The following is an 18,568-nucleotide window of genomic DNA, read 5'->3' on the forward strand; positions in this document are numbered from 1 at the left end:
CACAGGCGATGGAGTGTGGCAGACTTTGGCAAATAAAAACAACAAATATATTGTGAAAAAGTTTTGCACTTTAATCATAATACAAAATAATAAAGATGCTGAAGGACATAAATTGCATAATACACACCGATTAATTATTATATGACAATTAAAACAGGGACACAACTCTTTTCACGTGAAGCATCCGAAAGATGTTTCCGGCCGTCCAACCTTCGTTTCCTCTGGGTGATGAAGGTCAGCACGTGTTGAACTGGAAAAACAAAAACCAAACAGCTTCCCCACTGCCTCGGTTTTTTTTTTGTCCATTAGTTTGTGAGTTTGTCTCTCACCAGTTTGCAGGAAGAGTTTTGCTGACATGGCAACTTGGCCGCAAACGTAAAAGGACTTGACAAAGCACAGACGGCTCTATTCAGACAGACGCTCCTGTGAATCCACTCACGGTGATTATGAAGAATATAGTTCTTAAAAACACAGAATGTAAACTCACTGAGATCAGTTATTCTTCACATTAAAGATTGACAAGCTTTAAAGAAGGCACTTCAATGAACCTGCTTCACAGTGAGGCGGCTCAGGACCCAATCACTAATACTGGTTGAAATGTACAATTTTAAATGTAGTAAAATATGTAATTAAAAAAACCCCATTAGTCATACTAAATATAGACCGTCACATGATTGAATTCTCGCCAGATGAGCATTATTTCATCTCATCACATCTCAACACTGAATAAAACGTGAGGTTGACCTGAACATTTTTTTTCATAGTTTTATTAAATCCTCATCCTCAAAATATTCCTCGTTCTCTGTACAAAATATAATGATATATTTACAGGAGAAGCCACATTTGCAGTCTCTCTGCAGTGCTCGCTCCTCGAAGTGAGTCATTTGAGACGTTAGGCCTCCGCTTTTTCTTTTTTTAAACTTGACCTGGCACGCGAACGCTGTGGGCCCGGGCCTCGCTGTGCTGTCCATCGCAGGGCCTCGTCTTTCAGGAACGGGGCCCCCGGGCGGAGGGCAGCCCTGTGAATGACAGAGTTGGTCTGCAGTTCACTGCGTTTTAGCTCCTGCCCGTGTCTCTGTCTCCACGTCGAGGTCAGTCAGGCAGCAGTAGAGCAGCATCTGGATGAATCGAGTGGCAAAAGCTGGAGGAGGAAAGGAGGGAAGGGAGCAGATGAAAGACACTGTGAGTCTGTGATGTTCACTGCTGGACTTTGAAAGTGACATGGATTCATACGTATGTGATGATAAAGAGTCATCTTGCTTTGTATAATCCAAAAATGTCAGTATCTCAGTAGGGAAGTGTCCTCCTTTTGTCACTTCCTCTTCATCTGTTTTGAAATGTCCAACCAAACCCAGGACAGTAATTCATTGATAACCACACCATTAAAATGAACACACTTCCTACTGCTCTGGAATATCGTAATAACAACAATGTACACGGGGCATTTGAATCCAAAACGTACCATTCAATTTCCTAATGAATTTGGGCCTCTTCTCCTCAGGCAAGTAAATAGCCACATAATAAACTGGCACCCCAGAGAGCGATATGCCAATTCCGATGAGAGAATTGATGGTGTCTCCGAACAGAGGGACGATGACCAAGAACAGGCTGCACAGACAGTAGATGATGGGGAAGACCAGGGTCAACTGAGGAGGGAACAACACACACATCTCTAGTCAGTGTCCGTGTTAAAACGCACAATGACAATAATGGTAAGAGACGACACTTGCATACTTGAAATTGTCAAAGTAGTATGTTCGTTTATCTGGCAGTCTTACATGGAATATGTAAACTAAGCTCGACAAACACATCACATGCTCTGGAGTTTCTTCTTTAAGAGCAAACGGTCACTGTGGTTGAAATGTACAAAGTGGTGAAACAAGGAAAATCAAATTAAGAGGAAACATACAGTGTAAATATAATGTAATACATACGAGGGTTTGAAATGATCAGTGGTGGAGGAAGTATTGACATAATTTTCTTAAGTAATAAAAGCAATACCACACATTAAATGAGTGAAACTTTATCAAAAAACATTCATAAAGTGATAAAAGTAAAAGCACAAATTTGCTTAATATGCCCAGTAATTATCCTTGATGCATTACCATGTCCAGAGAATGGACCTTTAATATTGTAGTCGGTTGAAGTTGCTCTAATTACAGCTACATCCGATAGAAATTTTGTTTGTTACGAGCGCACTGTGTCTTATGAATAGATCGTATGGTTCAAGTGTTAAATGTAAGTATTGGTGAGCAACTGCAGCAGTTGGACAAATGACGTGTAGTAACATTTGCAGTCTTTCCCTCCTATAGAAGAAGTCGAACACAGAGGTGGCTTCAAATAGAAATGCTCAGTTCCTCAAAACTGTACATTAGTACAGTAAATTGAGTAAGGATATTGGTTCAATACTGACTTTAACAATGGGGTCAATCTATCAATTTAATTCTGCCTCATAATGAATAATAGATACATTTTTATTTATTTATTTGTATCAGATCGGTGCTCGTATCCTGACGATACTCAGAGCTCAGGTATCAGTATCGTGTGTGTGTGTGTGTGTGTGTGTGTGTGTGTGTGTGTGTGTGTGTGCGTGTGTGCGCGTGTGTGTGCACAGCACCTTCACAGGCCTGTATCGGTTGGGCTGAGTGATGCGCAGGTAGATGAGCCCGGCCACAGACAGACCCACGTAGAGCCAGTAACTGAAGCTGAAGTAGTTGATGAGCTGGAACACATCCTCCACACACAGAAAGATCAGGCCCATCAACCCCTGCAACCAGACAAGCACCGTGCACACTAGTTACTTTCCATTGTGACCGTTTTTTTCTTTTGTCCTCCAAAACGACATGCACACGTAGGAAGCCGATGTTCTTGTTGGATTTAAGAGGCGTGTGTAGATTGTCCCTCACGTTGAACAGCAGCGCAGGTATAGGTGTGTAGCGCTCCAGGTGGATCATACTCAGACTGCTGGGGAGGTGACCTTCTCTGGCTCCGACGAAAAACAACCTGTATGCATCAACGAACATGTGACGTTGTTGACATAGGTACTCATTGTCACGATACAGGCCAGAGGTCAGAGCCTGTCCAGTGTCGTTTGTACTCACCGTGACGCAGAGATGATAGAGGCATTGAGTCCTCCGTAGCAGGACATGGCCACCGAAACGGGGATGATCCACTTGAACGGCCCGAGGACTGCATTGCCAAACGTCTGTGGGATCAGATTCACTTGATCTTTTAGGCACTTGGTCAACAAAGCCTATTTATACCTCAGAGTCATCCACAATGACTATTCGCTGCGAGCTACTGTACTTCCACTAGCAGAGTTTCTGCAGCCTTGTTTTCAGCCCAGAGGGCCAAAACGTTTCGGGTCTTACCACAGCAACAGCGTCACTGGCCAGCAGAGACGGCATGTCCAGAACCACATAGTACGCCACATTGGTCAGCATGTAGATGATGGTCACGATGGGCATGGAAATGGCGATGGCCAGGGGAAGATTTCTACAACAACAAGCAAACAGTGTGGGTGAATGACACACTAACATATGCAGTAATGACTGACTGTGTCTGCTGTTTAGTGCTGGACAGGTCGTTTTTATTTCTGTTGATGAGAGTTGTGAGAGGGAACCAAAACAGTAAAGATTCAGGCCAGAAAACACAAAACTATGAGCTGAAAGATGGTTAAAAAAAAAAGAGTTGCAGTGTCGTATGATAAATTCTCTGTTGGTTCATAACAAACCACAATGCTTTTGACAATCATTTCGTCCTTGGTTCACTGTAGCAACTTTAAACAAAGTGTGAACAAACTGTCTAACCATCTCATCCATTATCTATACCACTTTATCCTTTTAATGGTCAAGGGCGTGAGAGGCGGGCTTCACCCTAGACATTAACCTAACCCCACGCTGCATGTCTTTGTTACTGAGGGAGGAAGTCGGAGAACCTGGAGAGAACCCACGCATATAGAACATGCAAACTCCACACAGAAAGGCCCTGATCAGTTCGGACCTGAAAGCGAGGCAAGGAGCTTTTCTTGCTGTCAGGCGACAAAGTGCAGCCCTCCTGATTTTACGTCCACCTAACCGTACGACCCGAACCCATTGGACCATAACCTCCTCAAGAAAACGTCTTTTTGCAACCAGACGTCCATTTACATATACAGTCTACGGTATAACCTCATTTAAACTATTCAGAGGCCTGTTAGGTCTTAAGCTCCCTGTCAGGAACGAGCAGTGAGCAGAGCAAGTCAAAGCAAGTCTAAAGTCTAAACGTGTCCACAAAGTCATATATGCCCGTGTGAATGTCTATAAATGTTCCATCCGTACATCTGTGACCCAACTGACCTCTCTGGATTCTTAATCTCCTCCGTGACAAAGTTGAGCGTGTCCCAGCCGGAGTAGGAGAACAGAGCTGAGTAGAGGGCCAAAGCTATGGCCCCGGGATCTGTGGTGGAGCCCTCAAACGGACTCTCGAAGCTTTTTGTTTCTCCTGCAATGAGGTCAAGAGGTCAGAGTTCAGAACACACAATGTCAGTTTCATCCCGTTTCCTTTGACCAATTCTTGCGTTCACGTCAACTCACCCGCCGATAATTTCAGGAGCCCTACGATGATGATGAGGGAGAGAGCCATGAGTTTGATGTAAGTGAAGATGTCCTGGACACGTGTCCCCCACTTCACATAGGCACAGTTGATGAAAATAAGCATGCCTGAGGAAGCAGAGGAATGAGTTATTAAATGAACCTTGCCCCGCATGACTAAGATCTGAATTTTTGCGGACAAGGCCAAACGCAGCTTCTTGTGCAGCCTCTGCTGCCTTGGTAGGTTTCATTTTCACACAAAGGGATATGATTTGGGAAACCGTGCTGGCCAGTCTGTGATTTGTGACATTATTTGACAAGTTGAATTTAAGAAGCTGCTCTTAGCCCCCACAGCAGATCACTGGACATCTCCTGATGGGTCTCCTGGGCCTCAGCAGAGCGGCTCAGGATTCACGACAGCGCTGCACCTTCACCTAAATTACGTTTCCGCAGACTAAACAAAGCGAGGCTGTAAACCACAGTGGTATTTTTACACAGCTGGTGGGTCCAACAATAGCCGGTGCCAGTCCCACAGAGGGGTTACTGAGGTTGGCACCGGGGGTGAACGATCCTCTACAGTGACAAATAGATCGTTTCCTTGGAAGTGCTTCAAAAATTAAAGCCACCTCAACGTTTTTAATGTGAACTTGCGAGCGGTGAATTCATTGAGCCATTTGGAGAGCGACTAGCAATCGCCGAGGCTCAATAAGTTACAATCACATACTGATTGTAAAGTTAACTGTTTTGAAATCCACCGTAAGAACGTAAAAAACTACTATATAGAGGCAATTACAGAATATACACACATATGTTGAATGGCATTAATAGAAGGGTTCAACGTCATGAATATTGCAATAACAATAATAATGGAGGCAGTAACGTGTGTCTCCGGTCTGTGTTTTTTTTGCAACAAGTTGAAACAATGACACAAAATGCGTGGAAACACATTAACAGCTAGAAGGTTGATCACATTTCAAGAAATGACAATCTCAATTAGGGATCAATTTAGTTTTTCCTCTTTCCTCATGGAAGCTTCGTCATCTCTTCCTGGCTACCTTTAATCCGTCACACACTCATACAGACACAGGAGAGCTTCTCACAGAGGCAGGCGGCAGCGATGAGGCGGACAGCGTCGTAGGGCGGCTGGCAGGTGGGGTAGAAGGCCTCCACCAGGTAGTTGGCGAAGGTGAGTGAAATCACAGCCTGGCTGGCCGGTTCAATCAGCAGGATGGACGTCCACAGGCGAATGAAAGCCAGGAAGCCGCCGAAGGACTCCAGGATGTAGGCGTAGCTGGCGCCGGACTTGGTGATGGTGGTGCCGAGCTCTGCGTAGCACAGGGCCCCAAACACCGAGAAGATGCCCCCGAGGGCCCAGATCAGCAGCGACAGCCCGTAGGAGGCGCTGTGCATGAGCACACCCTTCGGCGAGACGAAGATCCCAGAGCCGATCATGTTGCCCACGATGAGGCAGATTCCGTTGACGAGAGAGATTTCTCTCTTCATGTGCATTTTCTCGTCTGTCCTTCCGCTCGGGGCCTTCAGGTCCTCGTCAGATGGAGCCCGCGAGCTTGGGCATATCGTCTGTGACATGACGCCCATCTTCTGCCTCAGGTCCTCCATTGGCTGTGCGCTGCTGGTATGGAGATGATGAAGGCAGAATTATGGACGAACAACCAGAACAAAAAGTTTGTTTGATTACAAGTTAATGTGACACGATTCTTCGATTTCTTCTAAAAGCTGAACAACGTCCTGTCAATGTTCAGTAAAGGAGAAGAGGTCACACGTGCGCTCGAAACTCTTGAACAGGTGCAATAATTCATAAAATAAAATGCACAAGGACTTTTACTTACTTTGGGACAATTGCAAGGTGTGTTTGTCCCACTGTAGAGTCTGTAGTGTCTGCTCCTCTGAACCAGGCGGCGAGGCAGTGGTGAGCTCACATCTGAGAGGCAGCAACAGGACGGTCGATGTTGCAACCCCCTGCAGCCCAACACGACCACGACGGGTGTTTTTCCAGCACCAGGCGAGACGCACTCTCGTGTTCCCCTCCCGGTGCTATTTTCAGAGACGAGCAGACCTCGCCCCCGCCCCCAGGCAGGGCAGAGACAGAGGGAGCCAAGCAGCTTCTGGGTCAACAGAACATCAGCAGGACGGGGGGGTTGTTTGACAGCGTGACCTACGCCGTGATTAAGGAACATCTGAACGCACCGTGAATTGGCCCCACACCTGATTCTCTATCATTCAGATCGCCGGGGGCCCCTTTTCCCCCACAGCAGATATTGGTCATGTCATCCTAGGAAAAGCACTGATAACTTTAAACTTAATACTCAGGCTAGTAGTTCAAGTGTTCCAACAAGACGGAACAGTGACAGTGAGACGGAATGTGGAATACCTGGAACTGGTAAACCTGAAACTGAAGCAGCTAAATGGAATTCAGCTGTCATTCATTTTTATTATCTACATGTGTGCTGTGAAAAAGGCCTTATTTGGTGTTGCTCTGGATTAGTTTTACATATTTGTGGCATTTTTGTCTCTTTTTTGTCATTTTGTCTATGTAGTTGTCAAGGTTTTTTCACCTTTAGTTATTGTGCATGTCTTTTTGCATCTCTTTATGGTGCTGTTTATATTCTCATGGTCTGTTTGAGGTTGTTTTTTGCCTCTCTAAGTGACATTTTCTCCCAGAAAGGCCTATACTGAGCAGTGCTCAGTATTTCATGGCTTTACATAAACCATCTTGCTTACTAACATCTCAAGCTGCAGCTTTTTAAAGATGATAATATCACAAGGGCAACAGTAACTGTGTTGCTACCGGACTAAATATTGCCCTTGGATTAATGTTAAAGAAGAAAGGTGGCAGAAGTGAAAACAGAGTAAGAAGTATAATGACGAGTTTGATACAGTAATATGTAAAAATCCTAGTTCCTGTTGAAACCACAGCTACACATCAGCTACAAAATTGTTTAACACATATTACAGTTTGAGAAACTGACACGGATAAAGACATGGGCACTGAATTATGGGCAGGTGTTTTGCACGGTTCAATTAAAAATATAAATAAATTTAAACAAGAGATCACAGACTAAAAACTAAATATAACATATGTTTCATGTATACTATACTATACTATACTGTACTGTAGTTGAAACCAAAATGTGAGGCACAGTTATGGGAGACAAGGAAATAAAAATCCAACCTGATGGAAGTATATGACCTCGCTGGCCTTCCTGTTGACATTTAAATGACGTCATGCCATGATGAAATATCTACTCTCTACAAACGACCTGCTGCAGCTCATTTCTCGCTGTGTCATTACTGAACTGAACTTAACCTCGGACTAGACGACAGGGAACCTATGCATCCATGTGATGAAGTGCTTTTTTTTAATTATAGAGAAATGGGAAAAAACATAAAAAGGTTAGTCTGAGATTAAGTGGCTGCGTGGAGAGTCAATAACACAGCTACACTACTGTAATCTAAGCACCCGTTTGAGAAAGTTAAAGTGGTGATGGAGACAGAAAGGTTCTTTATGAGAAACTATTAACACAGCTGAATCAATTTGGCACATACGGATGATATGATATGTTAGACACGTGAATGAAGCAAGGTGAACTCTGGGCTTGACAAACAGGATTTAAACTTGTTTATAGATATACACCAGTGCAACTGTTTTAATGCGAGTATGACAATGAACACATTTTTAGGCTAAAAAGGCAGAAGAACATGTGTTACTGTTATTTTTAGGCAGCACAGATACAGTACAAAATAAACAGAGCAGAGTGGCTGCTTAGACTTGTTTTTTTTTTACAGTGCGACACGCGCAGCAGGTTAAAGGTTTCTGTTTTTGTGTTGCACTTGTATCAGCTCAGAGTGCAGGGAGGAACTGTGACGCCTGAAGTGTCCACAAGATAAACATCATCGTGAATCCTGCGAGGGGGGGGCCCCCACTGATGGGACGAACCAGTGTTTAGATCATCTTGTTCCACTTTTAATGCAGTAACTTGACATGTGACATGCAGACACACTCACATCCCTCTCACTGTGGGTGTCATGTTATGATCTCATCTTCCTCTCTGCTGCGCGTCCCTGCCACTCTCTTTATCTCAAAAAAAAAACCCAGCCGGGAAGGAACGCTTTCCGTACAGTCACACGACCACGCTCTGCCAACATCTCAACTCACTCCCAACATGCGAGAAGCTGTTGACGTTTAAGAACACATCAATAGCTCTGACTCTGAACTGTGTTATTTTACTGATTTATAAAAGGTCTTGTGCTTCAAACAGAAGACAGACCCGCTCTGACAGCCACTTGGCTCAGGTGGTAAATCAGCAGAGCCATCAGGAAACTTAACTTAATAACTACGTCATATGTGAAGATTAGATTGCTACAAAGTATAAATCTTATTTTTGCTGCAGGTTTCACAGCATGTTAACAGTCCTCCCGTCACTTGCTCAGATCAACTGAGTGCATCAAGGATGTTGGAAGTTTACACGCACTCACACAGAAAACTTTTCGCCCATATAAATAACGGTCACCGAGTCCTGAAGACTGAAGAAGTGTCACATACCAAAGTGAAACCCTGTAATACATCCGCTCAGTATGAAAGGACTATAAATAAAATATCCTCATTCAATCCATAATGTTGTTAAATAAAATCACTGATTCAGTCAAAATTGTTTGGTTCTGATGACACAGAATCAAACCCGTCGGTAATTGACGAGTGGAAATTTACTTTCAAATCAGCAGAATAGGTTTGAACCTCCTGTGACTCGTTTTCCTCAACGGGTCATTCTTCAGCTTTTTGAGGGAAGAACAGACAGGAAACATGAACACGAACCTGATGACAGTGGAACCAGTGCGAGTCAACCGTAGTGTGAAGTTCACAGTCTGTGATCTGGACAGTCTGGGACTGCTGCTAAATGTTCCTGGTGATATTGTAGGACATGGAGAGTGGCGGCGCGCTGGGGGTGAGGGCTGTGGTGGGGGAGGCTATTTCCGCCGGGTAGGGCTGCAGGCCCATCTGCTTGTTGTCATGGAGCTTGCGCACGACAATGCGGCAGAAGTCTTCGTTGTGTCGATGACAGTTGTCCAGGAGCTGGCGGACCTTGGCGGTGCGCGTGGGCTGGTTCACCACCAGCTCGTAATCCTCTCGCATCAGCATGGAGCGGGCCAGCAGGGCGTCCAGGCTCTGGTTCAGACACGCCTCCGTCATCTGGGAGACGATGTCCTCACGGCGCGTCGCAATCCACTGAGTGACCGGGCCTTGTGATGGCGGGGAGTGCTGCAGCGGAAGACAGGGATCTGCTGCGAGGGAGGAAAAGGTTTAAACGTTAAAATATATTAAAACAATAAGATTTGTAAAAAAAAAAATTGTAAATACGTGCCATTTTGCTATTATCACATCATGTGTTTGGTTGAGAAAAAACACTCAAAATGATGCATAACCTGCATGCATATTTATTATAGGGTACTATATATACAGTTAACTATATTTTTCATGATGAAACAATCAACATAACATTAAATAAGGTCTTGAACTTAGTGTTTTGCACTGTTGTGTGTTGTAGACGCGCTCTTCTCCCTGTGTACAAGGTCCTCCCCTCCCGACACCATTTAGTAGGGTCATCAACACTGCATCCTGGGCTTAGTGCCACCGGAGACGATTGAGATTAGTTTAAAGAAATACAGACAAGCCAATGTGTTTCCACCTAGTAGCAGAGTGATACTGGCTGCGGCTAGATCCCTCTCCAGTGCTGACACTGACACTGGCGCAGTGGAGGTCGGGTCCAGCTATGCAAGACTATACTTTAACGGCATGTACCTTGTTGCAGAGGCTGCGGTTGTGGCTTGAAGGTGAGGTTGTCCAGCCGAGTTTCACACTCAGTAACCGGCACGCCAGGTTTGACGGGAATATTCAAATCATTCAGGGGATGGACACAGCCGTTGAGGTTGTTGAGTTGGCACTGGTCCTTCAGAGACTCTGGAGGCTCCAGAGTAGGAGCTATGAATGACGACGGAAGGCTACCTATGTGAGAAAGAGCCAAGGAAGAGGTGTGGTTACAGATCATAGATATGTTATAGAAAATGTTACATTTGGTCTTGACTGAGCTTTAACCATTCTGTCAATGGAATACCGTGCCATGCCCTTGAAAGTCATACGTTAGTAGATCCTCAATAAATGATGCTCCAGCTCACAGCAGCCTAACAACTTGACATGCCCAGACATGAAACGCTTTTGTCGCTTTCTTTACCTTGAGACGCTGCAGAACTGCTAGTGAGGGTACCGGGTAAAGAAATGTCCGTGTCCTGGGAGGAACAGGAGCCGGAGCCTGAGCCTGAGGGGGAGGTGGAGCTCTCCTGTGGCAGAGCAGAAGGTGATGTTTGATCTCCACACACATATATACATTAGTAATTTCTTAAAAATACCAAAACAGACAAAGCTTAAATGTAGAAGTTCCTCCCCAAGTGTCACTACTTTACTGTTATTTTAATATTTCTACAGAGATATCAGTCTCACACACCTGCTTAACAGCTGATTGGGGTTACATCCACATTACTACGTTTTTGTTTTAAAACACTGCACTGCTGCTACGTTTACACCTGCCGTCCACACGACCCTGGAGATTTTGGACAAGCTGCTTGCCCCAATTTAAGTTTGAAACCTCCAGGGCTGCGCTGGAATACGGAATGGCAGAAATGAGACGTTTGGAAACATTGACACAGTTATCCACATTTGCTTCCTGATTGGTTCTTATCAGTCATGACTGGACTACGTTATCTGTCCAAGAAATGAAAATTCCTGCACGTACTTTTCACCAATGCTGAGATTACTTCTGATGTGGAGCAAGCTCATGTGGACGGAGATCATTTGAGTTTTAAAACAAAAAAGTATTAGTATGGATGTAGCCTGCATGTACTCCTCACAGCATATCCTGAACGTAGGAGAGAATGAGTGATTACTGACTGGCCATGGGCTGGGCCGGTCTGTCAGCATGTTCAGGGATCCCTCCGCACTCCTCTTCTCACACACCGGCTGAGCCAAACAACAGCCTGACCTCTGCCTCAACTGTGGAGTGACGAGGAGGATTAGAAAGAATTTGTGGGCAACGATGAAATGTCAATAATGTGCTCAATTAAAACAGCCACAATCAGAACTAGTATGTATGAAACATGACATATATATGACTAAGACATCTCACTTACTAAGCCTTAGACACAAGACAAGACTGAAAATCTGTCCACATATGGGAACATGTTCTTTACATCTACGAGAGGAGGAAAAAAAAAAGACCATAATATGAACCAGAAGTGTTTCCATGTACCTGACAACACATTCAAATGTTCACTGCTGTTGTTCTGCTGGAAGATTTGCAACCTTCAAGTGTTGTTCGTACCGAACAGCCCCAGTTTACATCTTGATTTAAAAGTTGTACATCTATTACCACTACAGTAGTTGTGTACTTGTTTTGTTGCAGTCAGAGCAAGTGGGGACATTTTAGTGATCATTTATATGCAGAATACTGTATGAGTGGTTTGGAATTATTTTGTTGTGTACAAACAATGGGTCCAACAGGTAAATTAAAAATGCAGGATTATAATTTGCCATTACTGCCAAGATGATGTACAGGTCTTTTAATATATAGACATACTGACATACTAGAAAATAACTAGATATAATCTACAAATGTTTTCCATTATTATAAACAGGAACCATTTGAAAATAAGGCACTGGGCAGTAAATTCAACTACAACCAACGGAGAAATTAAAGAAATTAATCTATCATCAAGAATGTTAAGTCTACCTTTCAACATGCGTTTATACTGTACTTGTCTACATGATTTACAGAATGTTGTTGAAAATATATATATATTCTTTATTAATTTTTTTTTCATCTTCCTTTCAACTTCAGAACCACGACTAACTCCTAGGCCCTCATCCAATTTGAATTTAACAAACATCAGATTTCTTGAAAACTGTTTTTCAACTGAAAACAACCACACACAGACACACATACACACAGGCGCACACACACACAGAAACTGAAAAGAGGAAGGATATGATAAAGGGGAATTATGACCTACAGTTTTAGCCCCATCATCCTCAAAGTAACAGCACAATTCAAACTTCCCCAGATTACACAAAGTTTGACGTTAATGTATCCAGAATTAGTTTGTTGCTACAAGTGTTCTTGAACAGAGAGATTCCCTTACCCACCTATTAATTCACACTAATATAACCCAACACCCATGATGACCTTTTCAGAATAATGCCCATTTTTTCTAACAGCTCCAGTAGATCACCAATGCCCCTCTATTCTGTTTATTATCATGAAAAAAGGGACAAACTAAGCTCTCCCCCCTGTCCACCACCTGGACCACGGTGAATCAGAACTGTGAGAACAGATCACATCCCTAGTTTGAGTTTGGCCAGTGACCTTTGTTACATGTGGGTACCCAACACTCTCTATGCTTGTTTCTGGTTCATCAGCTGTCGTCTGAAGGCACAGAATACCTAGAAAATGCTGTTAAAAGACTTTGACTTACCTTTGACCTCTGGATCTGCAGCACCGCCTCCAAGAAGTCGATTTCATCAAAGTTTCTCACCATGGGCTCCAGCTCAATCAGACACTCTGAAACAACAGTGAAACAGTTCCGTTAGCTCAGAGAGAGAGATCAGAACCCTTTTGTTTGGTCTGTAGTGCACAGATGACAGAAAGATGTATGGTCATCACAAACGTTTGGAAAAATAACTAAGCTCATGAGTCTTATTAAGAAAGAGGGTTTGATCATTTCAGGCCGCAGACTTAATATGAATATGCGCACTTTGAACAGATGCTGGATAAAAGAGCAGGTGGAATCGGGAATATTCTGCCTGAGATAAGTTCCTGCGGCAGAGACGTTTGTGCGAGCTCACTGAGGAAGGACGGCCGTTCATCGGGGTTGGCGGTCCAGCCGCAGGTCATCAAACTGATGAGGGTCCCTCTGCTGGGGAGGTCAGCGGGCAGGCTGTCCAGGCTAATGTCAGGACGCATTCCATGCAGGACACTGAACATGATCTTCATTGGGTTTGTCACCTCTGACCACACACACACACACACACACACACACACACACACACACACACACACACACACACACACACACACACACACACACACACACACACACACACACACACACACACACACACACACACACACACACACACACACACACACACACACACACACACACACACACAAACACACACACAAACACACACACAAACACACACAAACACAAACACACACACACACACACACACACAAATCCACTTTGATAAGCAGTATAATGTAAAAAAAAACAAAAAACGAACTGGAGTGTGAGATGACATAATATTTTACCTTCGAATGGTATCTGCCTGGACAGCACCTCCCACATAATGATGGCATAGCTGTATTGTAAACATGATGAAGACACATAGTCAGGGAAAAATAAGCGTAGTGTCATCGGTTGCACTGGTATTCCCCTTCAGAGCTGAGGGACTTTACGATGAGTTAAGAGCGGCTGGGAGGCTGCTTTGAAGAGTGAGTACTGATGGACCTTTTTTTTTTATAAATAGTCTTGTGATCCCCTGCACAGAGTTCTGTTCTGATATTCAAAGAACCCAATACCTTGTTGGCAGGAAAAACTCAGTTCCTGTACGTCACGTTATCAAGAGCTCACCCATTCACAAAATATTGTCCAATAGTTTGACAACTGATCATTTAAACGTCACACAAGTTTAGATTTAACTTGTCACATCCAAGTTATTACCAGATTAAGGAGAAAGTATCTATTGGTCTACATTCTTATGTCCCAATTGATTTCCGATGACAAGTTTTTGGAATTTGTTGCGTCACCTGTACATATCATTTTTCACATCGGCGCGGCGACTCTTGGATGGCTCATACTCCTCCGGGGGCATGTAGATCACTGTGCCGCCCATCTCTGTGGGCTTGGACCCTGAGCCTTTGCTGACAGACAGCTGGCGCCACTTTGAAAGGCCAAAATCTGCAATCTGGACAAAAACAACAGCAGGAAGTTCCCATCACCACTATTTCCATTTGACATGTTTTAAACATTGTTCTTCTTGGATCAGTGCTTAATGTTACGAATTAAAAATGACTGATTGGGGCTCCAGCTATCTTGTGTGCTAATTATTCTATCTATCATAATCAGAGCTAGTATTACACACTTCATATATTATCACACAATGCTTTTGAGGCAGAACTTTTTCTGCATGGAAAAGAAATAAATAAGCAGTAGTAACATTGTCAAGAATCATTTCATCAAGAAATGTGACAAATGCCTATCATAGTTTCTGTGATTCCAAGAAAAACATCCCCAGACTTTTTATTTTATCAGAACTACAACTGGAACATAAAGTTTTGAATAATGTCAAAAAACAAAAAGAGTTGAAATGAGTTACATAACTGAATTGTGAAACTGAATTTAAAAAATGTATTTTAAAAAACATAAACAGATCAAGTTTTAAAATACATGTGACACGTATACAGTAGCTCATACCGTACCAAATGTGCGCGCGCGCACACACACACACACACACACACACACACACACACACACACACACACACACACACACACACACACACACACACACACACACACACACACACACACACACACACACACACACACACACACACACACACACACACACACACACACACACACACCTACCTTAACATGAAATTCACCATCCAGCAGAATGTTCTGTGTCTTTAAGTCATGATGTAAGAGGGGTGGGTTCATGTTGTGGAGGAAGTTCACCCCGAGTGCGATTTCATACAGAATCCTTAGTCGCAAAGGCCACGCGAGAACAGGGTACATGTCCTTCTGTGGGAGAAAAAAAACTGTCATTAATCTACACTCAATTTATAAAGTTACTCATTTTAGAAACGTATTGCACATTTATTAAAATGTACACATCACATTGACATAAGTATTCAAATTTTGCTCAGGTGCCTCCTATTCCTCCTGATCCTGTTTGAGATGTTTTTACATTTTGACATGAGTCCAAATGGGATAAATTCAATTGATTGGACCTGATTTGGAAGGACACATCTGTCTATATAAATTCTCACTGCTGACATACGTATCAGGGACAAACCCAGGCCATGAAGTTAAAAGGAAGTGGCAGCCCAGCTCAGAGACTGCGTCAGGATTGATTCAAGGAGGAGAAATGGGGCTATAAACTAAATTCAGTGATACAGTGACCTCCATGAAAGTACGCATAAAAAACACCTAAACTATTCCCAGGTACTGGGAAGAGAGAATGAAGATTGTCTGTGTCGGATGAAACAAAGATGATGCAAGGACAAGTGGGAATTCCCCCAAGCTATATTTGTCTGCTCTCCTTACATCTATCCCTGAGTCTCTCAAAGTTTCATTGGAGACTGTGACGTTTCACTTTTGCTTGCCATCTCACAGGCAGGAGAGCTATGACTAACAGGCTCATGATGAGTGACGGATGAAAGAGAGCGCGATAGAGCTCGCCAAAAACAACAAACAGACTCTCTCTTCAGCCATTCAATCAACAAAAGTAGAAAAACCAGAACTCTTTCATGCATTGTTCTCAATGTTCAATATGTGACTGTGACATTTCATTTGATGTATCATTTTTTCTGGTTCTCAATGTTCAATATGTGACTGTGACATTTCATTTGATGTATCATTTTTCTTTTTTAAACTTGGTGCAAACACTGCAAGGAAGATCATTTTTTCTTCTGAGATACAAATCGGTTCTTCTTTCCTGCATGAAAGAGGAAGCCATGATGATCTTGGCCTTGTGTTGTCGGTAGCTACCTCGTGGAGCAACAGGTCCAGTGAGCCATTGCTCATAAACTCTGTGACTATGCAGAAGAACTCGGGCTCATTGCAGATGCCAAAGATCTGGATGATGTAGTTGAATCTGGCTTTGTGGAGCACCTCCGCCTCCTTCAGCAGGCAGTTCCTCTCTCTGAAACACAGCCAGCGACACAGCGTCAGTCTTCACTCCCACACACTCATAAACATACCAAAACCGTGTTGACATCGGCTGTGTTGCGTAAACAGAGGTACAGGGGGGTGAAATAGTTTTCATGATACTAACCTAGATTCTTTAAGAGTTGGCTGTATATCATGATATGGCAAATATGCAAGCAGTGACCTGTATCATGCTGCCGTGTGTAACACAAGGCCAAATGACAAACACTTTAACTCTGTTAGTATGTGCAGGTTGTGCTGAATCATATATATACATTTGTATAATTCTAACATTATTGAATCACATTATGATCTCATGTCCACTCCGAGCTGTAACCATATGCCTACACAGGGGAATAACATTTTGTTTAAAATATTTAGATGTCGACACTCTTGACCCACACAGACTGTTGGTGTAGCTGGGCCAAAGAAAAAGCTATGAAATACACACTAGGCCACAATCAATAGTTCTCAGAATCAATAATGACTTCTTAGTGAAATATTAATATGTCAGCCAGTAAGTAACAAGAAATAACAGCGGAGAAACTATATAAACGATATATTAGATTACAGTTTTTTTTATTGTTTTAATGTTTAGTATTGCATTAAGGGGACGGATACCAGATGACATATTTTCAGCGTTTAAAGCTCTCAAACACAGATATGAGCCTCAAACGTCCATCCCAAAGAGCCGCAGCCCTCTCAAAATACAGATGTACCCAACAACGTAATATGTTGTAAAAATTGTACACATCATGTGTAAGTTATGTGTGCACGTCAGGTGTGAAGGATCTGAACGGGTTCCTCCTGCACCTCACTGAACATGAGTCCATGTCACCTAGAGACAAAGCAGCTGCTTCACAGACAGAGCAGTGACACCGTGGACACATCTGTCCACAGATGTTTACATCGGGTGACAGTCTGTCGCCTGACGGTCGGTGGTGGTTCCCTGTGTAATGCTACAGTCACAGCACAGTGCAAGTCAACGTCAGGCATCTTCACATTTTGAATGGTCGATCTTCCTTCACCCAAGCGATCACGGCCTAAATAAGTCCGGGAGCGGGTCTGGGTACCTTTCTCCAAAAGGCGAGTCGAGCTTCAGGCACTTGATGGCCACCGTGGTCCTCCAGTCCGAGTGCTGCGCCTTGAACACGGTGCCGAAGCCGCCTCTGCTCAGGTAGTACAGGTCCGTCAGCTTCTGGTAGGGGATCACCGGCAAGGTGCTGGTCAGGCTGCCCATGTTCACGCAGCCCACGGCGGCGTGCGGCTCCATGGCAGTTTGTGAAGCTGTGACTGGAAGCGTCCGGCGATTTATCATCCAGTGGGTCGGCAACCGAAAGCGGAACTGGCTCTTCAGAAGGACGCGATGAGGAAGAGCTCTCCCACCAACACGCGTGTCATATTGTCACGGCGGGGCGCTAGCAGGCTAAAGCTAACGAGAGTGTGGAGGAGGAGAACGGCGAGGCAGAGAGCAGCCGATAAATGATTGACCCGTTTGAGGACTCAGACCTGAATTATCCCCGTGTTCACGCCTCGTCTGTTCGCGACGAGCTGTCGAGGCGTCCTGTCGCCAGCTGCCACGGTCCGAGCCACAGACGAACAACGACAGAGCCGCGCAGTCCGGTGTCGCGCGGACAGGTGGTTTGTTGTTGCTAATCACGCCACGCTTCCGGGTTTTCGCCAGGTGCGTTCAGGGATCCTACGTTTTTAACACCTCACCACAGTTGACCGGAGTTGTGTTTTTATTTTCAATTTTATCGAGGGGTGCGTTTTAACTAACGGCCCAATGAGGAAAATAAATATACCGAATTCAAAGATGAGTCCAAGTGTGATGAGGATGACATTTCAAAAAGTCGATTGCATCAACTTTTCAATTCTACTTTAAATATGCATTTAGTTTATGCATTTAGTTTCAGTTTGGCCGGAGGAGAGACACGCCTCCTGAGGGGCCTGAATGCATCTGTTTATGTCGAGATTGTGTCATGCTGGATT

General features: G+C 43.9%; 2 protein-coding genes across 4 annotated transcripts; both read right to left on the minus strand.

The window, feature by feature from the left end:
- Nucleotides 1–48: 48 nt before the first annotated feature.
- On the minus strand, nt 49–8,037 carry LOC118310961 (Y+L amino acid transporter 2). Of its 2 annotated transcripts, none has more exons than XM_035634382.2 (10): nt 6,422–8,037; nt 5,672–6,201; nt 4,575–4,700; nt 4,338–4,482; nt 3,372–3,495; nt 3,102–3,205; nt 2,907–3,003; nt 2,618–2,767; nt 1,463–1,646; nt 49–1,141 (listed from the first exon to the last, which is right to left on the minus strand). In XM_035634382.2, exons 2-10 carry the CDS (start codon nt 6,189–6,191, stop codon nt 1,047–1,049), a joined length of 1,545 nt encoding a protein of 514 aa, XP_035490275.2. In that variant the 5' UTR covers nt 6,192–6,201; nt 6,422–8,037; the 3' UTR covers nt 49–1,046. The 2 variants fall into 2 exon arrangements, with proteins under 2 accessions (XP_035490275.2, XP_035490274.2); XM_035634381.2 differs by having other exon boundaries at nt 5,672–6,204.
- Nucleotides 8,038–8,188: 151 nt separating this feature from the next.
- On the minus strand, nt 8,189–18,253 carry ripk2 (receptor-interacting serine-threonine kinase 2). Of its 2 annotated transcripts, none has more exons than XM_035634380.2 (11): nt 17,650–18,253; nt 16,418–16,571; nt 15,293–15,448; nt 14,450–14,607; nt 13,952–14,001; nt 13,483–13,644; nt 13,113–13,198; nt 11,533–11,634; nt 10,820–10,925; nt 10,390–10,593; nt 8,189–9,869 (listed from the first exon to the last, which is right to left on the minus strand). In XM_035634380.2, the coding sequence occupies exons 1-11, from the start codon at nt 17,892–17,894 to the stop codon at nt 9,484–9,486; spliced, it is 1,809 nt and encodes a 602-aa protein (XP_035490273.2). In that variant the 5' UTR covers nt 17,895–18,253; the 3' UTR covers nt 8,189–9,483. The 2 variants fall into 2 exon arrangements, with proteins under 2 accessions (XP_035490273.2, XP_035490272.2); XM_035634379.2 differs by having other exon boundaries at nt 8,189–9,872.
- Nucleotides 18,254–18,568: the final 315 nt, after the last annotated feature.

The sequence above is a fragment of the Scophthalmus maximus genome, chromosome 5 (genome assembly GCF_022379125.1).
Source record: "Scophthalmus maximus strain ysfricsl-2021 chromosome 5, ASM2237912v1, whole genome shotgun sequence".
NCBI classification, from domain to species: Eukaryota; Metazoa; Chordata; class Actinopteri; order Pleuronectiformes; family Scophthalmidae; genus Scophthalmus; species Scophthalmus maximus.